Source organism: Scyliorhinus torazame, chromosome 4, assembly GCF_047496885.1.
Source record: "Scyliorhinus torazame isolate Kashiwa2021f chromosome 4, sScyTor2.1, whole genome shotgun sequence".
Taxonomy (NCBI): Eukaryota; Metazoa; Chordata; class Chondrichthyes; order Carcharhiniformes; family Scyliorhinidae; genus Scyliorhinus; species Scyliorhinus torazame.
The window spans coordinates 189,413,928-189,441,548 of NC_092710.1; the positions used below are offsets into that span (position 1 = coordinate 189,413,928).

The 27,621-nt window shown below is 42.4% G+C and overlaps 1 protein-coding gene across 2 annotated transcripts in view; it reads right to left on the minus strand.

Moving 5' to 3' along the window:
* cad (carbamoyl-phosphate synthetase 2, aspartate transcarbamylase, and dihydroorotase) overlaps positions 1-27,621 on the minus strand; it is a 135,839-nt gene that overhangs the window by 75,896 nt on the left and 32,322 nt on the right. For both annotated transcript variants that reach the window (XM_072499023.1, XM_072499022.1), the window contains exons 4-13: positions 25,900-26,042; positions 22,035-22,176; positions 17,515-17,686; positions 11,281-11,466; positions 9,574-9,686; positions 5,627-5,790; positions 5,165-5,296; positions 3,165-3,398; positions 2,600-2,821; positions 2,292-2,480 (exon numbers count right to left, since the gene is read on the minus strand). In XM_072499023.1, coding sequence (XP_072355124.1) covers positions 2,292-2,480; positions 2,600-2,821; positions 3,165-3,398; positions 5,165-5,296; positions 5,627-5,790; positions 9,574-9,686; positions 11,281-11,466; positions 17,515-17,686; positions 22,035-22,176; positions 25,900-26,042 — 1,697 coding nt within the window. The remainder of the gene's footprint in view (positions 1-2,291; positions 2,481-2,599; positions 2,822-3,164; positions 3,399-5,164; positions 5,297-5,626; positions 5,791-9,573; positions 9,687-11,280; positions 11,467-17,514; positions 17,687-22,034; positions 22,177-25,899; positions 26,043-27,621) is intronic.

Consider the following 27,621-nt stretch of genomic DNA (forward strand, 5'->3'; position numbering starts at 1 on the left):
TAATTATGACACGCAAGTCTAGAACTGAGACAACTTGAAGGCAGATTTACTTCAATGTGATATGTAATTATTAAAATTTACCACTGATATTAAAACAGGACGCTGATATTAAAACGGGATAAAGACCCGGAAGCGTCTGGATCATATAGACCAATCTGCCTGATCAACGTCGACACCAAGTTCCTGGCTAAGTTCTTGGCGCTCAGAATTGTGGACGGTGTCCCGGAGGTGATCGGGGAAGACCAAACAGGGTTTGTGAAAGGCAGACAGCTGGTAGCCAACTTGAGAAGACTACTCAATGTGATCATGATGCCCCCGAAGGACAGAGAGATAGAGGCAGTGGTGGCAATGGGTGCCGAGAAGACTTTTGACCGGGTGGAGTGGGGCTATTTGTGGGAGGTACTCGGACGGTTTGCGTTCGGGGAGGGCTTTGTTGACTGCGTTAGACTATTGTACCAGGCCCCATAAGCTAGCGTGAGGACGAATCGGACAACATCAGAGTACTTTAGACTACACCGGGGGACCAGACAGGGATGCCCACTCTCCCCGTTGCTGGTTGCACTGGCCATAAAGCTGCTGGCGATTGCACTGAGAGCTGCGAGGGGGTGGAAGGGAATGATTAGGGGAGGGGTGGAACACAGGGTATCGCTGTACGCGGACGACTTGCTCCTGTACGTATCGGACCCGCTGGCTGGGATGGACAGTATACTAGGAATATTGAGAGAATTTGGCAGGTTTGCAGGGTACAAACTGAACATGGCTGAGAGTGAGATGTTTGTAGTGCAGACGAGGGGCCAGAAGAACAGATTGAAGGGGCCTCCATTTAGGATGGTCGGAAAAAGTTTCCGATACTTAGGGATACAGGTGGCACGAGACTGGGACAGGCTGCATAAGCTAAATTTGACTAGAATGGTGGAACAAAATGAAGAGCGAGTTCAGGAGATGGGATGCACTCCCGCCATCACTTGCGGGGAGAGTGCAGACGGTAAAGATGACAATCCTCCCAAGATTCCCGTTTATTTTTCAGTGCCTCCCGATTTTCATCCCGCGGTCCTTCTTCAAAAGGATCAACAAGATTATTATGGGCTTTGTCTGGGCGGGGAAGTCCCCGCGGGTGTAGAAAGCGATGCTTGAGAGGATATTTACCATATGAAAGGGGAGGAGTCCCAGACAGAGGAACTGAAGCTCAAGTGGGAGGAGGAACTCGGCAAGGAGATGGAGGAGGGGGTATGGGCTGAAGCCCTCAGTACGGTAAATTCAACTGCAACATGTGCTAGGCTCAGTTTGATTCAGTTCAAGGTTGTCCACCGGGCCCACATGACGGTGGCCCGGATGAGTGCATTTTTTGGGGTGGAGGATAAATGCGCTAGGTGTGTGGGCGGGCCAGCGAATCACGTCCACATGTTCTGCACATTCCCAAAACTTAGGAGATACTGAGAAGGATTTGCGGAAGGCATGTCCCAGGTACTGAAAACTAGGGTGGTGATGAGTCCAGTGGTGGCAATTTTTGGGGTCTCGGAAGACCCGGGGGTCCAGAAGGAGAGGGAGGCCGATGTCTTGGCCTTTGCTTCCCTGGTAGCCCGGCAACGTATACTGCTGGCATGGAGGGACTCAAAGCCCCCAAAGACCGACGCATGGCTCTCAGACATGTTGAGCATTTTAGGGCTGGAAAAAATTAAGTTTGCCTTAAGAGGAACTGTATTTGGGTTCGCCCGAAGGTGGCAACCATTCATCGACTTCTTCACAGGGAATTAAATGTCGGGAGGGGGGTGGGGGGGATTAGAGTAGAATAGGAGGGATAAATAGGCAGGTACTGTTTATGAGAGAGGGGTGGTCTTTTGCACTATGTTTCTGCTTTGTGTTGATATTTGCACATTATTGTACACTGTAACCGTTTAAAATGCCAAAAATACCTCAATAAAATTGTTTATTAAAAAAATATATATTAAAATTTACAGAAAGATTAAATGGTAGCTTCCAATCAATATGTCCTCTAATCTTTCTTAGCAGTGCATGGTCCATTTATTGCGCTGCAAGGTATGTTTCAGATTGTTAAGATAGCCGTGCACCCATTCAGAGAAGAGAGAACTTTGCTTTCGACATGCAAAAGAGATGGCATTGTATAAACTTGGTGATCTGAATATGTTAGTATTCACATACATGTTAAGGAGTAAAGCATAACATGATACTGTAAACGACACTTTTGTTCCATGGCAAAGCAGCAAAGGCAAAATTCGTCAATTTTAACTTTGTAAGATGCTGAAGCAAGCCAGGAGGATTAAGCCGAGTACCTGTTCAGATTCGGGGTTGAGGGCATACTGAATATTACATTCCCCCACAACACCCAAGTGCCGTATCACTTTGATTGCCGTAGTTCTCAGCAAGTTATATTCCTTATCATTCAGAGTCTGGCTCGGTGCAACAACTATTGATTCCCCTGTGTGGATTCCTAATGGGTCCACGTTTTCCATATTGCAAACCTGTAGACGCAGAAAACACATCAAACTCTCACGCTGAAAGGGCTTTCCAAAGATTAAAACAAAACGGTTTTTCCCCAAACTGAAAAAAAGTCTTCATCAAGGTTATATTCTTTACTCACTGTGATACAATTGTCATAGGCATCTCTGACAACTTCGTATTCTATTTCCTTCCAGCCTTTCAAAGACTTATCGATCAGAATTTGAGATGTATGTGCAAATGCTTGTATCACTAAGGTCACCAACTCGTCTTTGTTCTGAGCAAATCCTGAACCCAGGCCACCCAAAGCAAAGGCAGCCCGTATCAAAACAGGATAACCCAGGCGTTCTGCTGCACACACAGCCTAACAAATAGAAGAGGTGGTTAAATTATTATTCTATTTGAGATTATACTCAAATATCCAACAATATCCAGAAATATGCAGCAAGTTATAACGCAGACCACAATACAGTGCAATTAGTAGGCACATGATTGACATTCACAGCCTCTGGTCCTAACCAACAAGTATAAAGTGAAAGCATTATCAAAATGTTTTTAATTCACAAACTACTTGAGTCACACAATCGCACAAAATCTGTTTTACTTCTAAGTGCTGCTGCAGCGTCCAGGAAGACTCATTCATTCACAAGATAAACAAGCAGAAAGCAAAAATAGGGAAAGAGCTATAAATGAATCTGGATTTTTACCTGTTCTAAAGAGAAAGCAGCTTCACTGGGTACAACATATTCATTAATTTCTGCCATTTTCTCAACAAATATTTTTCGATCTTCTGTCATCTCAATGGAAGAAACTGGAGTCCCCAAAACCCGGACCTTGTATTTTTCTAAAACTCCTCTTTTTTGAAGTTCTACTCCACAGTTTAGTGCAGTCTGTCCACCGAATGTCAGGAGGATTCCATCTGGTCGTTCATTCATAATGACCTGAAAACAAAATTTTTAAAATCCAAAATATTTTGTCTACATCTATGTATAATGCAGAGTTCAAGAATTAGTTCCACAAATCACAATTTTAACCCTTAGGTATGCTGTACAAGCTGCATTTGTGCTCACCTTCTTTCATTGGTAGCATTTGCTCCTCTGATCAGAACATGCATAATTGTATGTAAACTGGGCTGACACTACTGTGCAGTAACAAGATAGTACTGCCTGGATGCTCTTTTTTTTTAGATGATCCATTAAACCAAGAAGTTATCTTTTCATTCAGCTACATGCAGAAGATCTCATGGCTTTAGTCAAGAAGAACAAGTTCTTTCGCTGTTTTGGCTATTATCTACACTTCAGCCAATACTGGATGAAACAAAATACTTATTGTTCTTGTTGTTGATTGTAGGATCATTTGTGCAATCCTGTGATCACACTTCAAAATCTTTTATTCATGACGGGTGGGCGTCGTTGTTTGGGTCAGCATTTATTGCCCATCCCAAATTGCCCTTGAACTAAGTGGCTTACTCGGCCATTTTAGAGGGTATTTTTTAAACAGTAAATCACATTGTCGTTGGCCATGCCAAGTGAGGATGACAGATTTCCTTCCCAATGGGACATTAGTGAACCAGATGAGTTTTTACGACAATTGACAATGTTTCATGGTTGTTATTAGACTTTTAATAGCAGATTTTTCTTAAATTTAATGAAAATTTCATCAACTTTCAGAGTGGGATTTGAACCTGGGTCCACAGAGCATTACCCTGGTTCTCTGGATTACTACTCCACTGCCTCCCCTTTCTTTTTCCTTTTTTTTTGATGAGTACCCAATTCATTTTTCCAATTAAGGGGCAATTTAGTGTGGCCAATCCACCTACCCTGCACATCTTTGGGTTGCGGGGGGCAAAACCCACGCAAACATGGGGAGAATGTGTAAACTCCACACAGACGGTGACCCAGAGCCGGAATCGAACCTGGGACCTCGGTGCCGTGAGGCAGCAGTGCTATCCACTGCGCCACCGTGCTGCCCTTGCCTCCCCTTTCTTGGAAGCGTTCTTGGAAGTTCTGATAAGGTGCAATAAAAATATAATTTATTTCTTTACCATTTTAATAAATTATGTTTCTCATTTCTACACAAAATAATACGGCCATATCAAAATTTAGTTTTCTTTTAGATTTTCCACTTGCAAAATCTAATCCAAATGCTTTATGACCTCCCTTAAGACAGTCACAACCTTGCATTACAGGTGATCACATCGAACCTTCCGAGAAGAGTTGTTCGCAGGTAGCTAACTTTTGCTTTTGCTGCACCAAAACACTGTCCTACTATTGTTCCAGAGAGGATTAGCTGAGCTCCACATAAACCTCCTATTCAGTGTAGCTCTGACATTCAGATAAACAACACAAGTCACTGGGGAACCCCCAGACAGCCAGATTACAAATTTGGTAGGAGCCAAAATTTGGCAAAGTTAAAAATAAGCAGCGACAAAATCAGAAAATAAAGCCAAAGGGATGGTAATGAACTAGCTTTTGGTAACTGTAACCAACACAATACAATTGTACTTAAATTATATAAGTGGATTACCATTTGTCACCTGAGGTTTAGCACTGAAAATGAGCATTTAATTGTAACGATTGGATTGTTTCAACCAGAACACAGTTTATTTGCAGTGGTGGTGATCAGCGATGGGTTGCTTTGCTCAGGTTTACCGACAATAACCAGGTATTAAAAAGAATTCTTATATTAGCAGTGAAAGAGCATATACCTGTGTTACATATTCTGGAGTGATAGGCAGAAAGTAGACTTTGTCTGCGAGTCCTTTAGATGTTTGTACCGTTGCAATATTGGGATTAATTAGCACTGACTGAACATTCTCTTCTTTCAAAGCTTTAATAGCCTGAAATAGAATCATAATTTAGATATGAAACAAAGAAAAAAACATAGTCAGTTAAATCAGTCATTATTTTGAGACAGGACAATTTTAATTACATCTAAACTTGAAAGACAAATAAAATGGGAAAAGCAAAGCTGTGTTTAGCACTAATTATTGCAACATGATTAATTTCCCAGAAATATTTCATGAATCCTTACATTTAACCAAAGAATTGTTTGTAAATACAAAGTCAATGTTCTTCAGATATTTATTGTCACTGTCTTAATTTGATTTCACTTGGATGTGATCCCTGTTCAAATCTTCTTGACCATTAACAAATTATCCTCAACTTACCTGAGAACCAGAGTAATCAAATTCTCCTGCCTGACCAATAGACAGGCCACCTGATCCAAGAATGAGGATCTTGCTGGACTCTATTCTTCCAGATGTGATTTTACATTTTTCAGTTCCATTTTGTCCATTTTTGTGGGAATAATGTGAAATCATCCGTTCTTTAACTAAAGAACAAGATAAGTTTTAAGATGCATTCTCGCTGTATTTAACTTCCTGAGTCACATGGGGAACTCCCACATTAACGTTAGAAAATTATTTTTTGACCGTATGGTCCCAACAAAAAAGTTTCATTTTCTCCAGTCATTTTGAAAAACAAAAACACACAAATAAAATCAAATTTTGGAATAGAAACAGAAAATGCTCAGCGACTTGGGAAGTAGGCCTCTGTGAAGAGAGAAACAGTGTTAATATCTCAAATCAATTACCTCTCAACAGGTCTGATACATTAACTTTGTTTCACTCTCCATAGATGCTGTCAAACATGTTATTTCCAGTATTTTGCACTATTATTTCAGGTTCCAGTATGTCTCCAGCATTTTGTTTTGGTATCAAATTTTTCAGATTCTGTAAATTGCTCTGTCCAAATAAATGGAAATTTTACCAGAGTGAAGTAATGGATTTTAGTGGCAAGCATGAGGAGAGACAACTTAAAGTATATGGTGCAATTTAATAGGCGCAGGAATGTAGAGAGGAGGGTGTATGTGCACAAATCTTTGAGGATGACAGGACAAGTTCAAAAGACTGTTAAAAAGGCAAATCAGGTTCTTGACTTCATTGATAGAGGAAAAGAACTCAAAAGCCATGAAAGTTATGCCAGATGTTTGTAAACTCTGATGGGGAGATGCCGGCGTTGGACTGGGGTGAGCACAGTAAGAAGTCTTACAACACCAGGTTAAAGTCCAACAGGTGTGTTTCAAATTTCAAGTCTGAGCAGTGCTCCGAAAGCTAGTGATTTGAAACAAACCTGTTGGACTTTAATCTGGTGTTGTAAGACTTCTTTATAAACACTGGTTAGGGCTCAGCTAGAGTATGATGTCCAATTTAAGGGACTATACTTCAGGAAAGCCGTCAAGGTCCCCGAGAGGGTGCAGAAGAAACTTAGTATAACGGCACCAGGGATGAGGGATTGTTGACAGTGTTCTCCTGGGGCAGCACAGTGGTGCAGTCTCATGGCGCTCCGGTTCCAGGTTCGATCCCAGCTCTGGGTCACTGTCAGTGGGGAATTTGCACATTCTCCCAGTGTTTGCGTGGGTTTCGCCCCCACAACCCAAAAATGGGCAGGCTAGATGGATTGGCCACACTAAATTGCCCCTTAATTGGAAAAAATGAATTGGGTACATTAAATTTATAGAGAAAAAAAAAGTGCTCTCCTTAGAGCAGAGAGGATCAAAAGATTTGGTGGATGTATTCAAAATCGAAAGAGGTTTTGGTGAAATAAATGAGAAACTATTTCCGTGGCACAAGCATCAGCATCCAGCGATTTAATGTGATTGGCAAAAGAACCAGAGACAAGATAAATGCAGTCAGTTGTTACTAATTGCACTGCATTGCCTGAAAAGGTGATAAAAGCAAAATCAATAGTAATGTTCAAATGGAACTAGTTCTTGAAAGTGAAATAATACAGCGCTCTGAGGAACGAGGAGAAGAATGGGAGTATTCGATAGATCTTTCAAAACAGTTGGATCAGGTACAATGGCCAAATGGCATCCTTGTGCCGTGTATCATTGAATGATTCACACTTGCGTATTAGAGATATTCTTTTCCAATTGGAGGCAAAGGAACAATGCTGAAATTATTTCATTTTCAGTAGCACCTGGTCATCTTTTACATGAATCTAAACTTAAAAAAAAAAAGAAAAGATGGATATATTTTGCAATGGAAAAAATGTTTGCTTAAAAGGTCCCTTTTAAACTATCAATCAGCATTAAAACAGACAATAGAAAGTCGAACAGTATAATTTAAAGAATGGTTTCATAGTTAAAGTCTGAGTACACCAATCATACAACAGCATTAAATGGATATTTGCAGCAAACAGATTGCCATCTCAAGTATAGTTTTCTTGCTCCAATGTAAGTGCTACCTATGTTTTTCAAACTCAAAACGACAAGAGAAAATCTTACGACCATCATTACGATACCAGACCAGACCCCAACAGTGGCTAGGATTCTGAAACAACATCCCAATATTTTAGTTTATTTGTTAAGACTGTGCAAAAAGAATGATTGGCTCCAGGAGTGATTGCATTAAAAAAAATAGGGCTTTGATATTTCTAAAGCAAAATTTCATCATAAATACAACATTAAACTTTTTAACTTGACACCCGAAAAAGATTAGCTTACGATTTACCCCTTAATATTACAACTCGGTTTCCCATTAAACAACAAGAAAAGAAACATACAGCTCTCAATCCAGCTTGAAAATCAGCACGGCATGGAGTAATACTTGCTTTACAGAACAGATTCTGGCTCTTGTTAGAACCTCTTCAGACTCTGGCTGAACATCTTCAAATAGCTGCTTCAACTAGGTTGTTTCAGCCTCTTCCTTGTCTTCAGACAAGACTGCTCTGCTTTTAAAATATGATTACTCTTTTTTTTAAAACTATCCTAGTGGGAAAAGATAACTGCCTTCACTTGTGGTCTAAAAAACAAGGGTTGCCAGATCAGACTTCACTTTCAAAAATCTTTCTCCAAAAAACATCTCCCTTAGCTCCAACCAGCACTAGCATCATCTCCCCCAAGCTAAAAAAAACAAATGAACCTTCCAGGAACTTAAAGCATTATGCCAGTACGCATTAGCCCAGACTTTGTCAATTTCATCTGCTGGCTGCTAAATCCACCCAGGCCCTGCAGAACAGAACTATTTTTTTTTTTAAAACATGACCATTGCAGTCAAACACATTCTAACCCCAGGCTTTTAACACCCTCAAATTGCCCAATACATGTATCCTCCAATTTCCTAAATTCTTCCAATTGTCAGTCATGCCATGTATATATTCTCATCTTAAAACCAGCAAAAAATATAATGCAATACTTCCCAATTTAAAAAAAACATTTTAAGACATTTATGATTTTATAACAAGTACAAATGTAAACATAACTCAGTAAATAACACCCCACCCCCCCCCCCCCCCAACCAACAACTATACACAGCCAACATGGCTTATACACACGTGATTCCCCAATCCCATCTCCTCCTCTCGCGAATCCCACCGAAACTAAACTATCTCCCCAACCTCCCTATCCTATTGATGCTTCCCAAATTTTAACTGCACAGAGTGCAACAGGTTAGGGACACCCGATGATAAGCATGAACTTTTAATCTGCATAATGCAAAAGACTTAATGAAAATATTTTGTTATGAAAGTCACGGCAGTGAGCATCGAAAACCAGTCTGTAGCACGTAGGTACAAGAGATTGCAAACTGCACTAATGCAATAGCATGTGTTAACCAGTCATAGATCTAACATGACACAAAGATCAAAAGATGCTGTGGTTGACATGTCGGCTATGTTTTTAAAAAATGTAAACTTCAGATTACATTAGGAGGAAAAAAATAAAATTTCAAATAAACAAAATCTGATTTGAATTTAAACCTTTAAACACCTTGACTAGATACAGGATGGCCAAAAAACGAATTCAGCAAGAGAAAAATAATTGCTTTCCAGATGTCCAATTGCAGTGACCAACCGATTTGAAAGATCAACGGCCTTTTATGCGACACATGTTCATCATCAAAATGCAAAAAAGGTCACAAATACATTGGTTATCTGGACATCACAGGTCCTCTTCAACCAGTACAATGTCAGTGATTCATGGGAAAATGCACCAAATTGCGGTGCACCAGATTCAAACGGTTTGTGTTTTTACACTCCTGTTGCGTTTCGCGATCCACTGCAATCTGTAAAATGTCACTGAGTTGTCACATGTGGTTCATATCTAAATTCTTACCAGTATTTTCTAAGTTAACTCCCAGCTTAGTATCCCGCACACAATCTAAAAATATATCGAAAAGATCCACAAGATCTGTTGGTCCGGCCATGTGCTCTGGGTGAAACTGGACACTGAACACGGTAAGAAAAGAAACAGAAACTTAGATCATCAATAAAAGGACAAAACAGGGCAGTTTCTCAGCATTACTTTGGCGCAAGGTCACAAATCAGCACAAAGTTCTCACTTCAGAGGGCGTCAGCTTCAGTCAAGGAACAACTATGCAATTAATAGTGGACACTGCGCAAATCACCATTTCTTCACAAACTGATCAATTGCCTTTATACACGGAGAATGGATTTTTTTTTTTTTTTTTTTTTTAAAAGACAGGCAAACACTTCATTAACTCAGCAGAAGATTCAAGAATTCATCTCGATGGAGCACCTAATCCTGGTGATCCTCGATTGCCTTTGCTGTTGTTGAGGAGTTCAGTTATAAAGTTAGAATTAAGAAGTTGGGGCTTTTTCACTCGAGCAAGGTCTTGTGCGGCAGGGTGAATACTAAAAGATTGTTTCCGACAATTTAGAATAAAACAGAATGTCAGATGGTAGGGTTAGAAATAAACCTCATTACTTTGTGAAGAGCTTGGAATGCTCTGTGATGAATCAGAAAAACACAAGAATGTGTTTTATAAAAGGAAATTGGATAATAGTTTTAAAAGAGGAATATTAAATTATTAATCAATTCTTAAGTTATTAAAATATAAATTTTTTAGACTAGATGGTCCACATTGAAAAACTTCTAAATTTAATCTAACCTGAGCTGAGGGAACTGTGGAGAGAACTCACTACGAAAAGGGCGGAAGAGGCAGAAACCGTTGGCAGATTTAAAAACATTTTTACATGCACTTGAAGCGTCTTAACCTATAGGGCCCAGGCTAGTCTCCTTCTGTGCTATCTTTCTGTATGCAGCAAAGAAATAATCTGAGGTAGACAACGAGAACACAAGATACAAATGAAACAGTGGGAAAAATACACTAAAATAAAAGTTAGACTCGCCCTGCTTTCAAAAGCGAATGGGATAGATTTGTAAAAGAAAAAAATTGTAGGTAAATGGTGGAATATTGGGGAAGTAGAACAACCTGGATTTCTCTTTGAAGGAACTGGCGTGGACTTGATGGGCCAAACGGTTTCCTTTTATATTGCACTAGTGTGCATCGATGATTCGAGTATTTTACAATAGACTTGCAGGAAATTAGCAATGTTGATTTGGACAAAAAAAAACAGAACTTTAATTTGCAATATACAGAATTAACTAGTTTTAAATATAGAAACTAATTTTCATTCTTATGAAAACTGTTGCTACTTCATTCAAGAGAGTCCAATATAACCTTTTCCATTAAAAAAATACAATCTATTTAAAGTATAAATCATATAACAAAATGAACTCAAAAGAACTCCCCAATGATTAGACCCAGTCAAGCTTCCGACCCCATACCCATGACAGCACAAAGACTGCCGCCTCCTCACTCTCAGGCCCTCTGCTTCTGGAACGCTCACATCCATGTTTTTTGTCAGCTCCAAACTCAAGAGTCCAATGAATTGACGGATTAGGATTCTGAAGCATCATGGGTTATTTGACAACATTAAGAGTCAGATAAATGCATGCTGTTATTGTAGTGCTTGAAACATTACAAGAGAAGTGCATTTTCCTTTTCAAAGTGCTCACCTGAAGAATGGTTTACTGTTGTGAACTATTCCTTCATTAGACTGGTCATTTGCATTGGTGAACAAAATAGACCAATCCTGTGGAACAGAACTTGGCTCAACAGCAAAGCCATGATTTTGGGATGTGATGAAACAGCACTGTGTATCTTCATGAATACAAGGCTGGTTATGCCCACGATTTCCATACCTTATTAAAAAAAAAATTATTTTAATTATTTGCCCCAGAAAATATTTAGTATTCAGAAGAAACTAAAAATCCAACTGTTCAACAGTCTAGCATAATCACCAGGTACTACAAAGAGATCAGCTTTATTACAGCATGACATGGTAGGCAAAGGTTTCTGCTCGACCGTTCAAGTTTCTGCGTGTGTTACAAATCAACATTTTTAAATAAACATCAAAAACTGACATTTTTGGCTTTGAATGGAGGAAAAGTTCAGAACTCCACTTGGAGGCAAAGATTAATCAAGGATAGTCAGCATGTATTTAATCACAGGGAGATCATGTCTTACAAATTTGATTGAATTTTGTGAGGAGGTGACAAGGGATGTAGATGAAGGTGGTGCGGTTCATGTAATCTACGTGGACTTTAAGAAGGCTTTTGACAAGGTCTCACATGGGAGGCCGATGAAGGTGGTAAGAGCCCATGGGATCCACGGCAATTTGGAAAACTGGATCCAAAACTGGCTTAGTGGTCGGAGGGTGATTGTTTATGGTTGTTTTGGTGACTGGAAACCGGTGTCCAGTGGTGTTCCGCAGGGATCGGTAATGGGTCCTTTCTTTGTAGTATACAGTAATGATTTAATATGAATGTAGGAGGTATAAGTAAGTAAGTTCGCAGATGACAAAAACTGGTGATGTGGTAAATAGTGAGGAGCAAGGTCTTATATTAGAGGACAATATAGACAGGCTGGTTAGATGGGCAAAGTGGCAAATAGAATTTAACCATGAAAAAGTGTGAGGGAATGCATTTTGGGAACACTAAGAAGGCAAGGGAATATACAGCGAATGGTCAGACCCCAGGAAGTACGGAGAATCAAAGGGACCTTGGTGTGCAGGTTCACAGATCTGTGAAGACAGCAGGACAGATAGATAAGGTGATTGAGAATGCCAATGGGATTCTTGCCTTTATTAACCGAGGCATTGAATATAACAGCAGGTAGGTTATGCTGAAGCTGTACAAAATGCTGGTTAGGTTTGAGCTGGAATACTGTGCAAAGTTCTGGTCACCACACCATAGAAAGGAAGTGATTACACTGGAGAGGGTGCAGAGGAGATTCACCACGATGCTGCCTGGGCTGGATTCTTTCAGTTAACGAGGGACTGAATAGGCTGAGGTGTATAAAATTATAAAGGACTGAGATAGGGTGGATCTTATGCTTAGAGGGATCAAGGGGCAGGGGCATAGATTTAAGGTAATGGGTAGAGGGTTTAAAGATGTGAAGAAAACCTTTTCACCCAGAGGGTGGTTAGAATTTGGAACTCACTGCCTGAAAGGGTGGTAGAGACAAGAACCGTCACAAATTTTAAGAAGTATTTAGAGGAGTACTTCAAGTGCCATTACATAGAAGGTTCCAGACCATGTGCTGTAAAATGGGATTAAAATAGTTAGGTGCGCGGACAACACGGTGGCACAGTGAGCACTGCTGCCTCAAGGTGCTGGGGCACGGGTTCGATCCCAGCCCTCGGACGCACATACCCTATTCAGAATTTCCCAGAAATTCAAAAGATATTAAAATTTTAAGCATTATATTTCAAAATACCAATTTTAGGAAGCCATTAGGTAACCGAGAACTACACACTGGATTGCTTTCAAGGGAAAAATTTGAAATTTAGTCACATCCACAATCCCCAAGTATGCAGCACTCAGGCTTAATCTAGAATAAAACGACAACTGAACATGGTTTGTAGTGAAGTTCTGAATAAACTGAGACATCAAATGGTTTTACTTTACAAAATAATCCTTAATTGCGAAAATCCACTGTGAGAAATTTTCAGTATCTATTTACCAATGTAAACTTCACAGGCCACAATCAATTATTGCGGGCTAAAAACAAACCTCCCTTTTAACAAACACTGTGATCCCAAAACACCAATACTGTGGGAATGGCACTTTTAAATACCATACAAGTCAACCTCTTTATTTAGTCGTCTGCATTGTGAGCCAAGCCCCCAGTTCACTCCTTTGCAGGAGACTAGTCAATACAATTTTCATGGAAAATCAAAATAAATACTTGTGGAGGTCATCTATCAGGACAGTCATTATAATTAAAACCCAAATTCAAGGTTAAAAAACAAAATTATTTTAAATTCCAAAAAGAAAACAGAATAGGCAGCCAAACGTCACAGTCAGCCAGAGTTGCAGGAATTACCAACACAGGTGATCATTCGGACCAAGGCTGAGCCAGTGCTTGCTCTTCACGAATACTGTCTAAATTCATTCCCCTGCTTGAACTTTCTTTCCAGATACATCCCAACTTTACTTCTTAAAGTTCTGCTTCAACATGTACTAATACAAATGATGCAGTGCAAATAAATCTTCAACTTTCCCTTTGTTCTTCTAGCAATAGCCCTAAATCTGTACTGAGAAAAACAAGAAAATATTAGGAATATTAAGGTCAGGCAGAACCTGGGGAAAGGAACAGAGTTGATGTTTAATGTCGATATCCTTTAAATGCTGCGTGACCTGCTGAGTATTTCCAGCATTTTCTGTTTTGATTTCAGGTTTTCTCCAAATCGGTGCACAGTTTTCTCGTCTTTTTATGACTAGCCTCCTTAAGGCTATTAATAATTTTTTTACATCTCCATTCAATCCTCTTTACTTTTCCCATTCCAGTGAAAAACTTCCCAGGTTTTAAAAAGCTTTCTTCATCACTCTAACCTATTCTGACACTGTTCTGGAGAACATGATTAATTAACATTATTAACAGGATGGATACATCATGATTTCAATAATTTGGGCCTACCGCAAGCAATGTTCCAAATATAGCCCAATTATTGGTTTGCAAAAAGTCAACATCACTTCCTTGCTCTTACATTCAACATTTATGTACAAATTCACTTTTGTCTTTTTGATATCTCTTCCACCTTTCAGAACCTATGAATTTTACCTCCCCTATATCTCTGCTTCAGCACACTGTGAAGAGTTTCAATTATTTTCTGTTATTTTTCTAAATTTAGAATACCCATTACTTTTTTTCTAATTAAGGGCCAATTTAGCATGGCCAATCCACCTAACCTGCACATCTTTGGGTTGTGGGGCTGAAACCCACGCAGACACGGGAAGAATGTGCAAACTCCACACGGACAGTGACCCAGGGCCAGGATTCGAACCCAGGACCTCGTGCCGTAGGCTGCATTGCTAACCACTGTGCCACCCAGAGTTTCAATTATTAAGTAACTGGCAAAATGTTTGAACAGTCGTGGAGAGATTTAGAGTACCCAATTCTCTTTTCCAATTAAGGGGCAATTTAGCATGGCCAAATCATTTACCCTGCACATATTTGGGTTGTGGGCTGAGAACCACGCAGGCACGGGGAGAATGTGCAAATTCCACACGGACCGTGTGCAAATAAAAAAGCATATACAGTATTCGCGTATACAGTCCCCATCACTGAAAATATCCATGCTTATCACTGGCAATCAGTCACCAGACAAAAAGTGATAACTATTACAGCCAACTCTTCTCATTAATGCCAATTTCAAAGTTGCATTTTCAGTACTCAACTACTCACTAGGACCTCATTTCATTGAATGCAAGAACATACAAAAATAGTACCTCATTAATGAGGCAATGAATACAAGATTTTTTGGGGGTGGTAGGGGGTTAAGTGTTCCCTGGCCCATTCCCCATTGGAATCTCTCAACCAGTGTTGACTGCCAACCCATCGCAACCTTTTCTTGCGCAGCATAAATAATAATAACAATTTTTATTAGTGTCTCAAGTGGGCTTACATTAACACTGCAATGAGGTTACTGTGAAAATCCCCACGTTGCCACACTACGGCGTCTGTTCGGGTACACGGGAGGGAAAATTCACAATGTCCAGTTCACCTAACAAGCACGTCTTGTCGGGACTTGTGGGAGAAAATTGTTGCCCTCTTTGAAATTTGGTATTTTTGCATCTTTTCTGATTAATTCAAGACCAAAGTCTTCAACAACATGACTTTCTTTTCAGCAACACCCAAGTTCAGTACTACCAAATGGCTATTTATTACAAGAGCTTTAAGGCAGACTTCACTTCCCTTGGGCAACAACAGCATTAATGAGCTTGTCAGGTGAACTGGACATTCTGAGTTCTCCCTCCGTCTACCCAAACAGGAGCCGTAGTGTGGCGACTTGGGGATTTTCACAGTAACCTCATTGCGAAATAGGGCTGTTTGTGGCCAGTTGTACTTTACACCAAAACCATAACACAACTAGTCAATTTACAACACGCGAGGATATCGTAGCAGCTGTGCTACGATCAATTGTAAATAGATTCACAACAGACATTTGAGGCCTTTTAAAGCAACCACCAAACAGAGGCTTTGCTATGGTAGGGTACACCTGCAAAGTCCAAAAAATTGCTGAAAAGAGTTAGGCAGATTGCAAACCCATTTAGTGAATGAGTATGAAAAATGAAAATCGCTTATTGTCACAAGTAGGCTTCAAATGAAGTTACTGTGAAAAGCCCCTAGTCGCCACATTACGGCGCCTGTTCAGGGAGGCTGTTACGGGAATCGAACCGTGCTGCTGGCCTGCCTTGGTCTGCTTTCAAAGCCAGCGATTTAGCCCTGTGCTAAACAGCCCCATAAATCGCTTATTGTTACAAGTAGGCTTCAAATGAAGTTACTGTGAAAAGCCCCTAGACGCCACATTCCGGCGCCTGTTCGGGAAGTAGGAAAAGGACTGGCTGCTGTGTCCACAAAATCAGGTCCGAATGTCAAGGTGCTTCATACATAATGAAATTACAATAATTGAAATGAACATGACCACGTCATACCAGTCATTGGCTCAACAGACAAATTTAATTTGCACAAAATCTGCCTGCAGTGAGGATCAGATAAGCAATGAGGAGCAGGACCATGGTCTGTTCCACGTTCCAACAGAAAGATTCTATTTTGCTCATCACCACATCCAAGACAAATAACTCAATCCTATTAATAGTAATATCAATTGACAAAAAAAAAAAAAAAAAAAAATCAATTGTCCCATCAACAACTTTGTGCTTGGGGCGACACAGTGGTGCAGTGTTTAGCACTGCTGCCTCACAGCCCCGGGTCACTGTGTGTGGAATTTGCACATTCTCCCTGTGTCTGCATGGGCCTCACCCCCACAATCCAAAGATGAGCAGGGTAGGTGGATTGGCCAATCTAAATTGCCCCTTAATTGGAAAAAAAATTGGGTACTCTTAATTTATTCAAATAAACATCTTGTGCTTTAAAACTAAATAGGTGAAAACACAACGCAAAACCAGCATTACCTTTCTTCACTACTCCACCCCCAGTTTCAAATACAAAATCTTCTAAATGCAGTCTATGTCTCAAAACATGGATTACCGTATAGAGACTGAATTAAACAAGTTAATGTTTAGGGAGAACTGGACTGCTAATGAAAATCTAGATATTTCAAATGCTAGCTTGCTGCCTGACCTGCTTGCAGTGTTTGTTTCAGATTCTGGCATCTGCAGTATTTTGCTTTTTGTTCTTGCTCGTAGTGAATGAAGTGATACTCACTTAAAAATTAACAGAAATAGTGCACTCAAGGCTCAGTTTAATGAAACATCACTCAGCATAAAAAAACTGTTCAGTCATCACTTCCTTCCTCTCTTAAGTATCAACTCTTAGCAACTCCACCAGCACTGACACCCTCAAGTCCTCTGCACCAGAAGCCTTGATAACTATGGTGTTCTTTATAACTGTAGAAGGTGCATAGGCAAGACCAACCCAGTCCTCGCTTAATAACTAGTTATTGGAGTAGTCTGTGGGAAAGATTAGAAACACCACCTGATATCAATCCTTGCCCACCATCTCTCCTTATCCAGCAACACTCAGGCTAACTGTACCCGACTGAGATTAATTAAATGAACGCAGAACGGGAATTAAATCTGGGCCCTTCTGATTAGAATGCCGAAGTAAACACAGTCTTCACAAAATAGCTTGTTGAAGACGATACTTACGAGACTGTAGTCCTTACAAAACGACACTGTCACAAAACAAAAATTACAGATGTCTACATAAAGTAGTTCACTTACTTCATTTTATAAGTCTTGGCTCCAATTGCCAATGAAAGGAGCTGATGACCCAGACAAATTCCAAATAATGGCTTTGGCTTTTCTTCACAAATAATCCTTCTGACATTGTTAATTGTTATTTGACAAAACTCGGGGTCTCCTGGCCCATTACCTAGAAATAACCCATCAAATTCTGGAATGCAGAAAAGTAACATTAGTGGAATTTCAAATAATTATCAATCCTTTGCCAAAACTTATCTCAATCACAAGTAGTCATAGGTACTTCATTTATGGACTTAATTTTACAATTCAAAATAATACGACGTGGAGGAGGTTCCAATTGTCTCTTCCATTTTTTGTACCACCATCCAAGTGTGCTTATTTCTGCTTGATGGCTTAGAGCTCTCATACAAGGGTGAAACAAAAAGACTGGGTGTAGTTTTCATCGAAACAATTCACATACAAGAAAGATTTAAATTCAAGGTACTGGCAGGTAGGCTGAAGGAGTGCCACTCGAAGGTGATAGGTGAAGATCAAACGGGGTTTGAAAGAAGGAGGCAGCCCTTTTCGAACATTAGAAGGGTATTGATGGTACTGGTGGAGGGGAAGGAAATAGAGGTGGTTGTGGCATTCGACGCCGAGAAAGCATTTGACCGGGTACAATGGGGTTACTTGATGGCAGTTCTGGAACGGTTTGGGAGTAGACCAAGATTTGTGGACTGGGTATATCTACACTATAAGGAGCCGAGAGCAAGTGTCCGCACAAATAACATCAGCTCAGGATACTTTTCTCACCACCATGGGACTAGGCAGGGATATCCCATGTCCCCCCTGTTGTTTGCACTTGCGATTGAGCCGTTGGCCATCGCGTTAAAAGGTTTGAGGGTATGGAAAAGGTTAGTGCGGGGGGGGGGGGGGGGGGGGGGAAATAGAGCATAGGGTGTCCTTGTATGCCGATGACTTGTTGTTATCTGTGTCGGAACGGTGTGTGTCAACAGGGGGAAATACTGGAACTGCTTCGGGAGTTTGTGTCCTTCTCGGGGTACAAATTAAATCTAGACAAGAGCGAGATGGTGTGGGCTGCCATTCCGTAGGGCAGAGACTCACTTTAGATACCTGGGGGTGCAGGTACAACATTTCTAGTTTGGTGGGGAGGGTGAAGGCTGATATGGCAAGGTGGGATGTTCTCCCTCTGCCATTGGCGGGTTGGGTACAGGCGGTTAAAACAAATGTGTTGCCGCGATTTCTGTCTTTTTTCCAATGCCTGTAGATTTTCCTGCCAACGGCATTTTTTTAGAGAGATTGAAGGGATGATTACCTCGTTCATATGGAGGGAAGATGGCCAGAATTAGAAAGGTGCTGCTACAGAGGGGAAGGCAGGCAGAGTGCTTGGGTCTCCCAAACCTGATGTATTACTACTGGGCGGCGAATGTGGAGATGGTGCGGAGCTGAGTCAGAGGGGTTGACTCCCAGTGGGTCAGAATGGAGGAACCTTTGTGTAGGGGGTTGGGATTTAAGGCACTAGCAACACGCCGCTCCCGGGGAAATACCCAAGGAGTCCGATAGTAATAGCTTAGTTGAGAATTTGGAGGCAGTTTCAGCAGCACTTTGGGTTGGGAGCAGGGCTAAGAGAAATGCCGATTCAGGGGAACGATAGATTTGAGCCAGGTAAGTCGAATGAAAATTTTCGGAGATGGGAGGAGAAAGGAATTAGGAAAAAGATTTGTTTCTTGGGGGTCGGTTTGTAGGATTGAAGGAGTTGGGAGCGAAGTATGGGCTGGAGCAGGGGGAAATATTTAGATGCATGCAGGTTCGAGACTTTGCCAGAAAGGAGATACAGAGCTTCCCGGTACAGCCGGTCTCCACATTGCTGGAGGAGGTGCTGACGACAGGGGTACTGGAAAAGGGGGTAATGTTGGCGGTTTATGGGGCTATTTTGGAAGAGGAGAATGCACCGCAGGATGGGATCAAGGCAAAATGGGAGGAATAGTTGGGAGAGGGTATGGAGGACAAGTTTGGGTGTGAGGCGCTCCGAAGGGTGAACACCTCCACCTCATGCACGAGGTTGGGGCTGATACAGCTGAAGGTTGTATACAGAGCGCACCTCACAAGGACAAGGATGAGCAGCTCTTTGAGGGAGTAGAAGGTGCGTATGAACGTTGTGGGGCAGGCCCCGCAAACCACGTTCTTATGTTTTGGTCCTGTCCAAAGCTGGTGGATTACTGGAAGGAGGTTTTTTTAGGGTAATCTCAAAGTGGTGCACATGAAACTGGACCCGGGGCCTTGAGACGCCATATTCGTGGTGTCGGACTAGCCGGGGTTGGAAACAGGTGCAGAGGCAGTTGTTGTAGCCTTCGCCTCGTTGATTGCCCAAAGGCGGATCCTGTTAGGGTGGAGATCAACCTCTCCACCCTGTGCCCTGGCATGGCGGGGGGACCTGCTGGAATTCTTGACTCTTGAGACGGTCAAATTTGAACTGAGGGGAAGGATGGAGAGGTTCCACAATTCATGGGCGTTATTCATCATGCACTTTCGAGAATTGGATTACACTGAACAAAAGGTTGGGGAATCTGTGTGTCAATGGTGACTATGAGTGATTCCTGATTCCTTTTAGTTATTTGTTTATGTTAACATGCAGGATGCTGTTTGGGAGTTTGGTGGAAGATGGGATTGTTGTCATTGATATGGGGATTGACACTGCATTCGTCACTGATTATTGTTGGTGGGTGTACATTTGGTAGCAAATCTGCCAAAATTGAAATTTGAAATCAAACCAAACAACCCAAAGATGTGCAGGGTAGGTAGACTGGCCACACTAAATTGCCCCTTAATTGGGTACTCTAAATAAAATTAAAATAAAACCCAATCTACATCCCAAATATGCGTAAAAAATTAAAATAACCGAACACCCCACCGCCCCTCCCCCCCCATAAATGAAGATTCCTTGCAAATTTTCTTTTCAAAAGGCTTGAGAAAATGACATTAAAAAACTAGAAACATGACTATTTCTTTTTGTATCTAAATGTTGCACTTTATTTTACATCTCTTTTTTCAGGGGTCTTTAGCCAGGGGGTAAAACTGTAACAATTTCAGACAGAGAGATCGATAGATGGACTCAAAGGATGTAGGAGTTCAACTGCAGTGCAATTTACATGCGTAAAACACTGCGCCTGATTTTTGCTCAATCTTTCACACCAGGTAAAACAGTGCAGTTTACGCCAAATCCCAATGGCCAATGGAGTGAACACAAGTGAAAATGGTGGATAAAAGTAGATAGAAACGTGGACCCAGCACTTCGGGATAACCAAAATGTCCCGCATGGCTTCCATCTACGGCAATCACAGATTCCCCCCAGCCATGCTAGATACCACCTTCAAAAGATGGAGGCGGGTCACACTGACGGTCGGGAACTCCTACGTAGGGCACAGACTGGCGACACTGTACAAACTGACGAGGAAGTGGAAACTAGCAAAAGGAAGGAATTGAGACACCTCCAAATAAAACGCTTCCTCTGCAAAGAGACAGTGGGGTACCCCGGGGCCCCAGAAAACACACCACTAGAGGACCTAATAGGCACAAGCAACAGGAAGGGGGGGGGCTATGTGGGAAAATATACGGACAGCTACTGGACAGAGCCCGAACACCACTGGACGGGACCAGACAAAAATGAGAGGACGAACTGGAACATAGGTAGGCTGGGGCTCTGGAGCGAAGCACTGAGCAGGGCGAACTCCACCTCCTCCTGCGCAAGGCTAAGCCTAATGCAGCTCAAAGTGGTGCACAGAGCGCACCTGACCAGGACCCGAATGAGCAGGTTCTTCCCGGAGGTAGAGGACAAATGTGAGCGGTGCCAGAGGGGCCCGGCCAACCACACCCACATGTTTTGGGCTGGCCCCAAGCTTGCTGGGTTCTGGACAGCCTTCTCCGAAGCAATGTCCAAGCTAGATATAGGACAGAGGTCAGAGGTAGGTTCTTTACGCAAAGAGTAGTGAGGCCATGGAATGCCCTACCTGCTACAGTAGTGAACTCGCCAACATTGAGGGCATTTAAAAGTTTATTAGATAAACATATGGATGATAATGGCATAGTGTAGGTTAGATGGCTTTTGTTTCGGTGCAACATCGTGGGCCGAAGGGCCTGTACTGCGCTGTATTGTTCTATGTTGTGGGGGTGAAGGTGAAGCCATGCCCAATAGTGGCACTCTCCAGGGTATCGGAGCAGCCAGAATTACACATGGAGAAGGGGGCCAACGCCCTTGCTTTTGGTTCCCTAATCGCACACCGGAGAATCCTGCTCGGCTGGCGATCGGCAGCACCAGACTGCAGACTGGCTCGCTGACCTCTCGAAAGTTCTCCATCGCCACCAGAGGGTCAGAGGAAGGCTTCCTGGATACTTTGGGCAGTTCGTCGGCCTGTTCCAAAACCTGTTCAAGGTCAGCAACGAGGACTAAGCTAAGTTTTTAGAACTACTGCAGTCCTTCTGGTTCGATTTCTCTGTAGTGGTTTGGTTCATGCAATAGCATCAAAAATATTTCTGCTCACCTTGACTATTAAGAGGATAATCCCAGGGTACCACAGTCACAGAGGCTCCTCGCTTACAGAGGCTTCTGATTTGATTGTACTTCATCCCACAGTCCACAGCCAGAATTTTCAGATTTCCATCAGGATTATATACTTTGGGCTCCTAATAACGAATCAAAGAGAACATCAGGTCACCTTTTAAGTTTAGGAGCAAAACTCACAAACTGAAGTTCATTAGCTCAAGAGAATGTTTATTTTAGGATCAGTAGTGCAGAAGGAGACCTTTCGGCCCGTCGTGTCTGCACCGACCCTCTGCAAGAGCACCCGACCAGGACCATGCCCCCACCCAATCCCTGTCACTCAGTAACCCCACCTAATCTTTTGAACATGAAAGGCATGGCCAATCCACCAAAGCCGCACATTTTTGGACTGTGGGAGGAAAACGGAGCACCCGGAGGAGACCCACGCAGACATGGGGAGAACGTGCAAACTCCACACAGACAGTCATCCAAGGCTGGAATCGAACCCGCGTCCCTGGCGCTGTGGAGCAGCAGTGCTATCCACTGTGCCACCGTGCTGGCCACAAAACTGAGAAGAAACTTTTGAAGGTATTCTGCCTTTAGTTGGAAGCGCATGGATGAAGTTTAGTTTCATAGGTGCATATGAATAAAACCACTGCACAGCAGGAAAAGGTTGTAACCATTAGGGGATGAGTGGGGCATGCGGGATATTTAGATAAAGACACAGCTTCTATGCTGGGCTCATTCTTACTGATATTGTGATCATCTGAAGGTGACTTTTGTTTGTATGCCTACATTAACATGAACAGCCCTCAGATAAGTCAAATGTTGTCCTCGCAACTGCAATGCAGCAGGATAGGAATAGCGATGATAGCAGGAATGCTATAACACAAAATTTATGGCACAGCAACACACTTACAGTTGTGCTAACATTTGACCTTCCTAGTCTGTATGGCACTGCAATCATTATCTTGCCTGTAAATCATTGATACCGCAGATATATAGCTGCCAATCGCTTCGATTACAGATCAGAGTTTTCCCATTCATGCTTTTGGTTTGTTATTCTTGCTACTCATCATAATACATACACTTAACTTTTTTAATAAATTTTAAAATAAAAACATTCAATAAAATAAAGTTTGCTTTACGTATCCTCCATGGGACAGTGCAACTTCCTGCACAACCATGTTCAAGCTAAAGTTTCCACGACCAAATATATTATTCAGATGACGAGTCAAGAGCATTGAACAGGGCTGACAAGTCAAAGTACCATTGAGGTTCTCTAATAATTATAAATACCAACCTCCTGAATCTCAGGGATAAACTGCTGTCACTCGTAAAAGGATCAAGAACGTGGGCAGCACGGTGGTGCAGTGGGTTAGCATTGCTGTCTCACAGCGTTGAGGTCCCAGGTTCGATCCCGGCTCTGGGTCACTGTCCATGCGGAGTTTGCACATTCTCCCGTGATTGCGTGGGTTTTGCGCGCACAACCCAAAGATGTGCAGGGTAGGTGGATTGGCCATGCTAAATTGCCCCTTAATTGGAAAAAATGAATTGGGTACTCTAAATTTTAAAAAAAAGAACGAGCGAGCACAGATTTAAAAGTGATCCGCAAAAGAAGCAAATGCAATGAGAGAAAAATCCTTTCCGCACAGCGGGTGGTTCAGGTCTGTAATGCATTGCCTGGAAGTGTGGTGGAGGCAGGTTCAATCGAGGCATTCAAGAAGGCATTAGAGAAAAAATATGCAGTAGTACAGGGAAAAGGCAAGAGAATGACACAAAACCATAATGCTGATTTGGAGAACCAGTGCAGACACAATGAACCCCAATGGCCTTCCTCTGCACCAAAACAATTCTGTGATCTTCAATTCCCTGGAAGTTGTGGTTAGGATCAAAGCAAAAGCCCAGTTCTCCGACAACAACCTGAATTCAACATTAACCCACAGCATTTAACAGATGGGAGTGGAATGGACGTCAAAACAGAACTAGACAGATTATGGAATGCAGGAAAAGTTTACCTGAAAGCCAGAAAAATTGAAAGTTTTAATAGAGAGAGAGGTGAAGAAAGTTTCAGAGGGCAAAAGCTCTAAAACCAATAGCGGAGTGATAGACACAAATAGAAGATCAGGAATCAGAGAACAAAAGATTACAGAGCTGGCTCGGAAAGGTCCGAGGTTTGGAAGAAAAATATGAGGACTTTAAATTTCAGAATGGGAAACCGGTGAAGGTCAGGGAAACAAGCAAATGAGATATCGTGTGGGATAGGACAAGAGAAGCACAGACTTTTAAAAATTATAATTTATTGGAGGGAGGCCAGCAAAGAAAACACTGGAACATTCAAGTCTAGGTGGTGATAAAAGCATTGCTTTGGGTTTCCAGACCATTGAAAGTACAACAGGAATCACAAAGGGCAACACTGCATTGGTGGAAGTAAACAACCTCGATGACAGGAAGGTGCGGGCTGAACAGGATGCCAAGGTTTGACCTGGCTTCTTTCAGGCCAACCAAGTAACCTGGAACTAGCTCAGTGGCAAGGAAGTGATGTTTGATAGCAGATTCACCACTTTAATTCGGCCAAGCAGTCTGATGACTTGGAAGTGGCCATGGGGGTCAGGAGCCGAGAAAGAGGTCGATCTGAGCATCACGATGAGACATATTGAAGCTGATTCTCAAGCCTGTGAATGACATCATGGAGAAGCAGCATGTCGTTAAAAGGCAGGCTAGCTCAGATAGACCCCTGTGATGATGTCGCAGGGACCAAAAGAGATACTAATGCTGGAAAAGCAACGGGCAGGATTCTCCATTGCCGGACGCCGGAATAGGGAACGGTACACGGCTCGCGTCCCTCCAAATTGGCACCATCGGTACACGCGTAGTCGCAACCCCATTGGAATTTTATTAGCGGGCCCACCCACGATGCCCCACCTCTGATGGGCCAAGTTCCAACGGCGTGGGCCACGTGTGGTCTCAGCGGTCGTGAGCCTGGTGTGGCGGCTGCGTAGAGAAAGGGCGTGCGGACAGTGTCTAGCACCTCCACTCAGCTGTGGTCCAAGTTGCTGGCTGTGGGGCTTCTGCCAAGGCCGGCGGGGATGGGCACTGTTGGTTCGGGTATGCAGTCCAGCGCTATTTTTCCAGTGCGTGTGTAGGGGGCGTAGGTGTAGGCGTAGCTGCAGCTCATCAGCCCTGTGCATGTGCAGCATGGACCCGGCGATTTTCCAACCATTTTCCGCAGGTGTCTCACGCGGTGCCAGTGATCGCCCCTCACTGGTAGTGGAATCGGTGCAGGTTCCGCGCTGATTGTTCCGTCATGAAACACCACGGATCCTCCGTTGGCATCAGCACTTAGACCCAGGAATGGAGAATCCAGCCCACTGTGCTCAAGATAGGTGGCAGCAGATTAAGCATTCCAGGAACAGCAAGGTAATTTTAGAGTGGAAGCTGAGAGCCATTACATTCATTTTAAGAAATGAAAATCGCTTGTCACAAGTAGACTTCAAATGAAGTTACTGTGAAAAGCCCCTAGTCGCCACATTCCGGCGCCTGTTCGGGGAGGCTGTTACGGGAATTGAACCGTGCTGCTGGCCTGCCTTGGTCTGCTTTAAAAGCCAGCGATTTAGCCCAGTGTGCTAAATTGATAATAAAATTAAACAAAGCTTAATGAGAACATTCTTCTTTGGATTATTCTGTGAAACACCTTCGTATATTATTTCATGTTAAAGACAAATATTGCTGCAAATTCTCTCGGTTCAGGAGTCAAAATTAAATTGGATGAACCGCCTATTTAGCAGGAACAGGAAGGACTGGAGCCCTGGAACGGTGAAGAAAAAGAGCAAAATTCCTGATTTTTCTGCACTCAGATTTTTTACCTTAATACAAACTTCTTTCACCAAATGTCTTTTGTTTGGGTCATCATAAGGAAGATTGTTCTCATCTGTCCCATCTATCACCAACTTTCCCAAGAGTGTGCCATTTTCCCGAATCTTCTTTGTTAGACTTCTGGTGTCTATTCCTAATCAGTTCAAGAAAATAATATTGTTATTTCATAAAACATCTCAAGGAGGCTTTGTGTTGCTTGTAAGGCATTTGTAATTTGTCTTGAAGCATTGATGTTATCAAAGCCCTATTTTAGTAAGACCCAATTGAATATTACATTTAAAACTACTCCACAAACAAAAATGAATACAGGTAACAACCAGTTGATCAAAATTTCACTGTACTAATGCAAATATAGTGTGGGAAGACCTTCAATGAAACAAAACGTAGGTTCAGATTGCAATTATTCTTTAACTGTCAGTTTGTGAACAGCATAAAATTCACAACTTAATTGCTGTTGCCCAACTGTAAACACAGATCTGTATTTAAGAACAGGGGAGAACAGAACAACTTGTCTTTTGCACATATCTAGTTAATGGTTCATATTAATATTTTAGAGAGAGGTTTAGTTCTAGGAAAATTAAAGTTATCATGGGCACGGTGAGTAAAATGCTGGGCTTAAAGACTGCCAAAATGTCTCTGGAAATATCAGATTCAGCAGGATACCCATGTTTCTTTAGACAGTCATAATAGAAGGTGCCATAAAATAACTGAAGATGTGACATTTACACTGCTTGCAAAGAAGCACCGTCCAGAGAGATGTCTTGATTGGGAATTACAGAGCTACAGAATTACAGAGCATTCAATGAGCACTGAAAGGCATCATGGAAGTGGTTGGAGCCTAATAGGTTCGGTGGCACAGTGGTTAGCACTGTTGCCCCACAACACCAGGGACCTGGGTTCGATTCCGGCCTCGGGTAACTGTCTGCGCGGAGTCTGCACTTTCTCCCCGTGTTTGCACGGGTATCCTCCAATACTCCAGTTTCCTCCCACAGTCCAATGATGTGCAGATGGGTGGATTGGCCATGTTAAATTGTCCTTAGTGTCTAAAGATGTGCAGGTTAGAAGGGGTTACAGCGTTAGGGTGGGGGAGTGGGCCTAGGCAGGGTGCTCTTTCAGAGGGTCAGTGCAGACTTGATGGGCCGAATGGCCTCCTTCTGCACTGTAGAAATTCTATGGTTCTCTGGTTTCAATTCATCTGTGCGTTTGCTGGGAGAGGGGAAAAGGCTCCATAATGAAAGCTATGCTGCTGTTACAGGCTCCAAGCGGTTAGGGCTCAGAAAGGCTCGACAGATATTCAGAACTGCTGAGGGTCTCAGTTTGGACCTGGTGTGGTTTACAGCTCGCAGAGAAGCCCTCAGAGATGTTAAGTGCAGTTAGGACTCAGGAAAGGTCCTGGGAAGCTGAGATGGTGGGCAAATGTCTTTGGTTCTGTGCTGGAGGCAGTTAGGGCACACAGGAGCCATTTATAGCTCAGTGCACCAGGCAGTCTGGGGTTCAGGGAAACCAAGGAGCAGTGCCAGTTTAGTGAAGCTAGTGGTCTGCTGAAGAGCTGGAAGTGTGCTGGTAATTAGAGACAGGAGTGCAGCTGTGAATCATGTGGAGCGCAACAGCAGCAGAGATTGAACAATTGAGAGGTGAGCAGTCAGAGCTGAAGAAGCTTTGGAGGGAAATCAGAGGCTCAACCTTCAAAAGTCAAGAGTTGAAATCCCTCC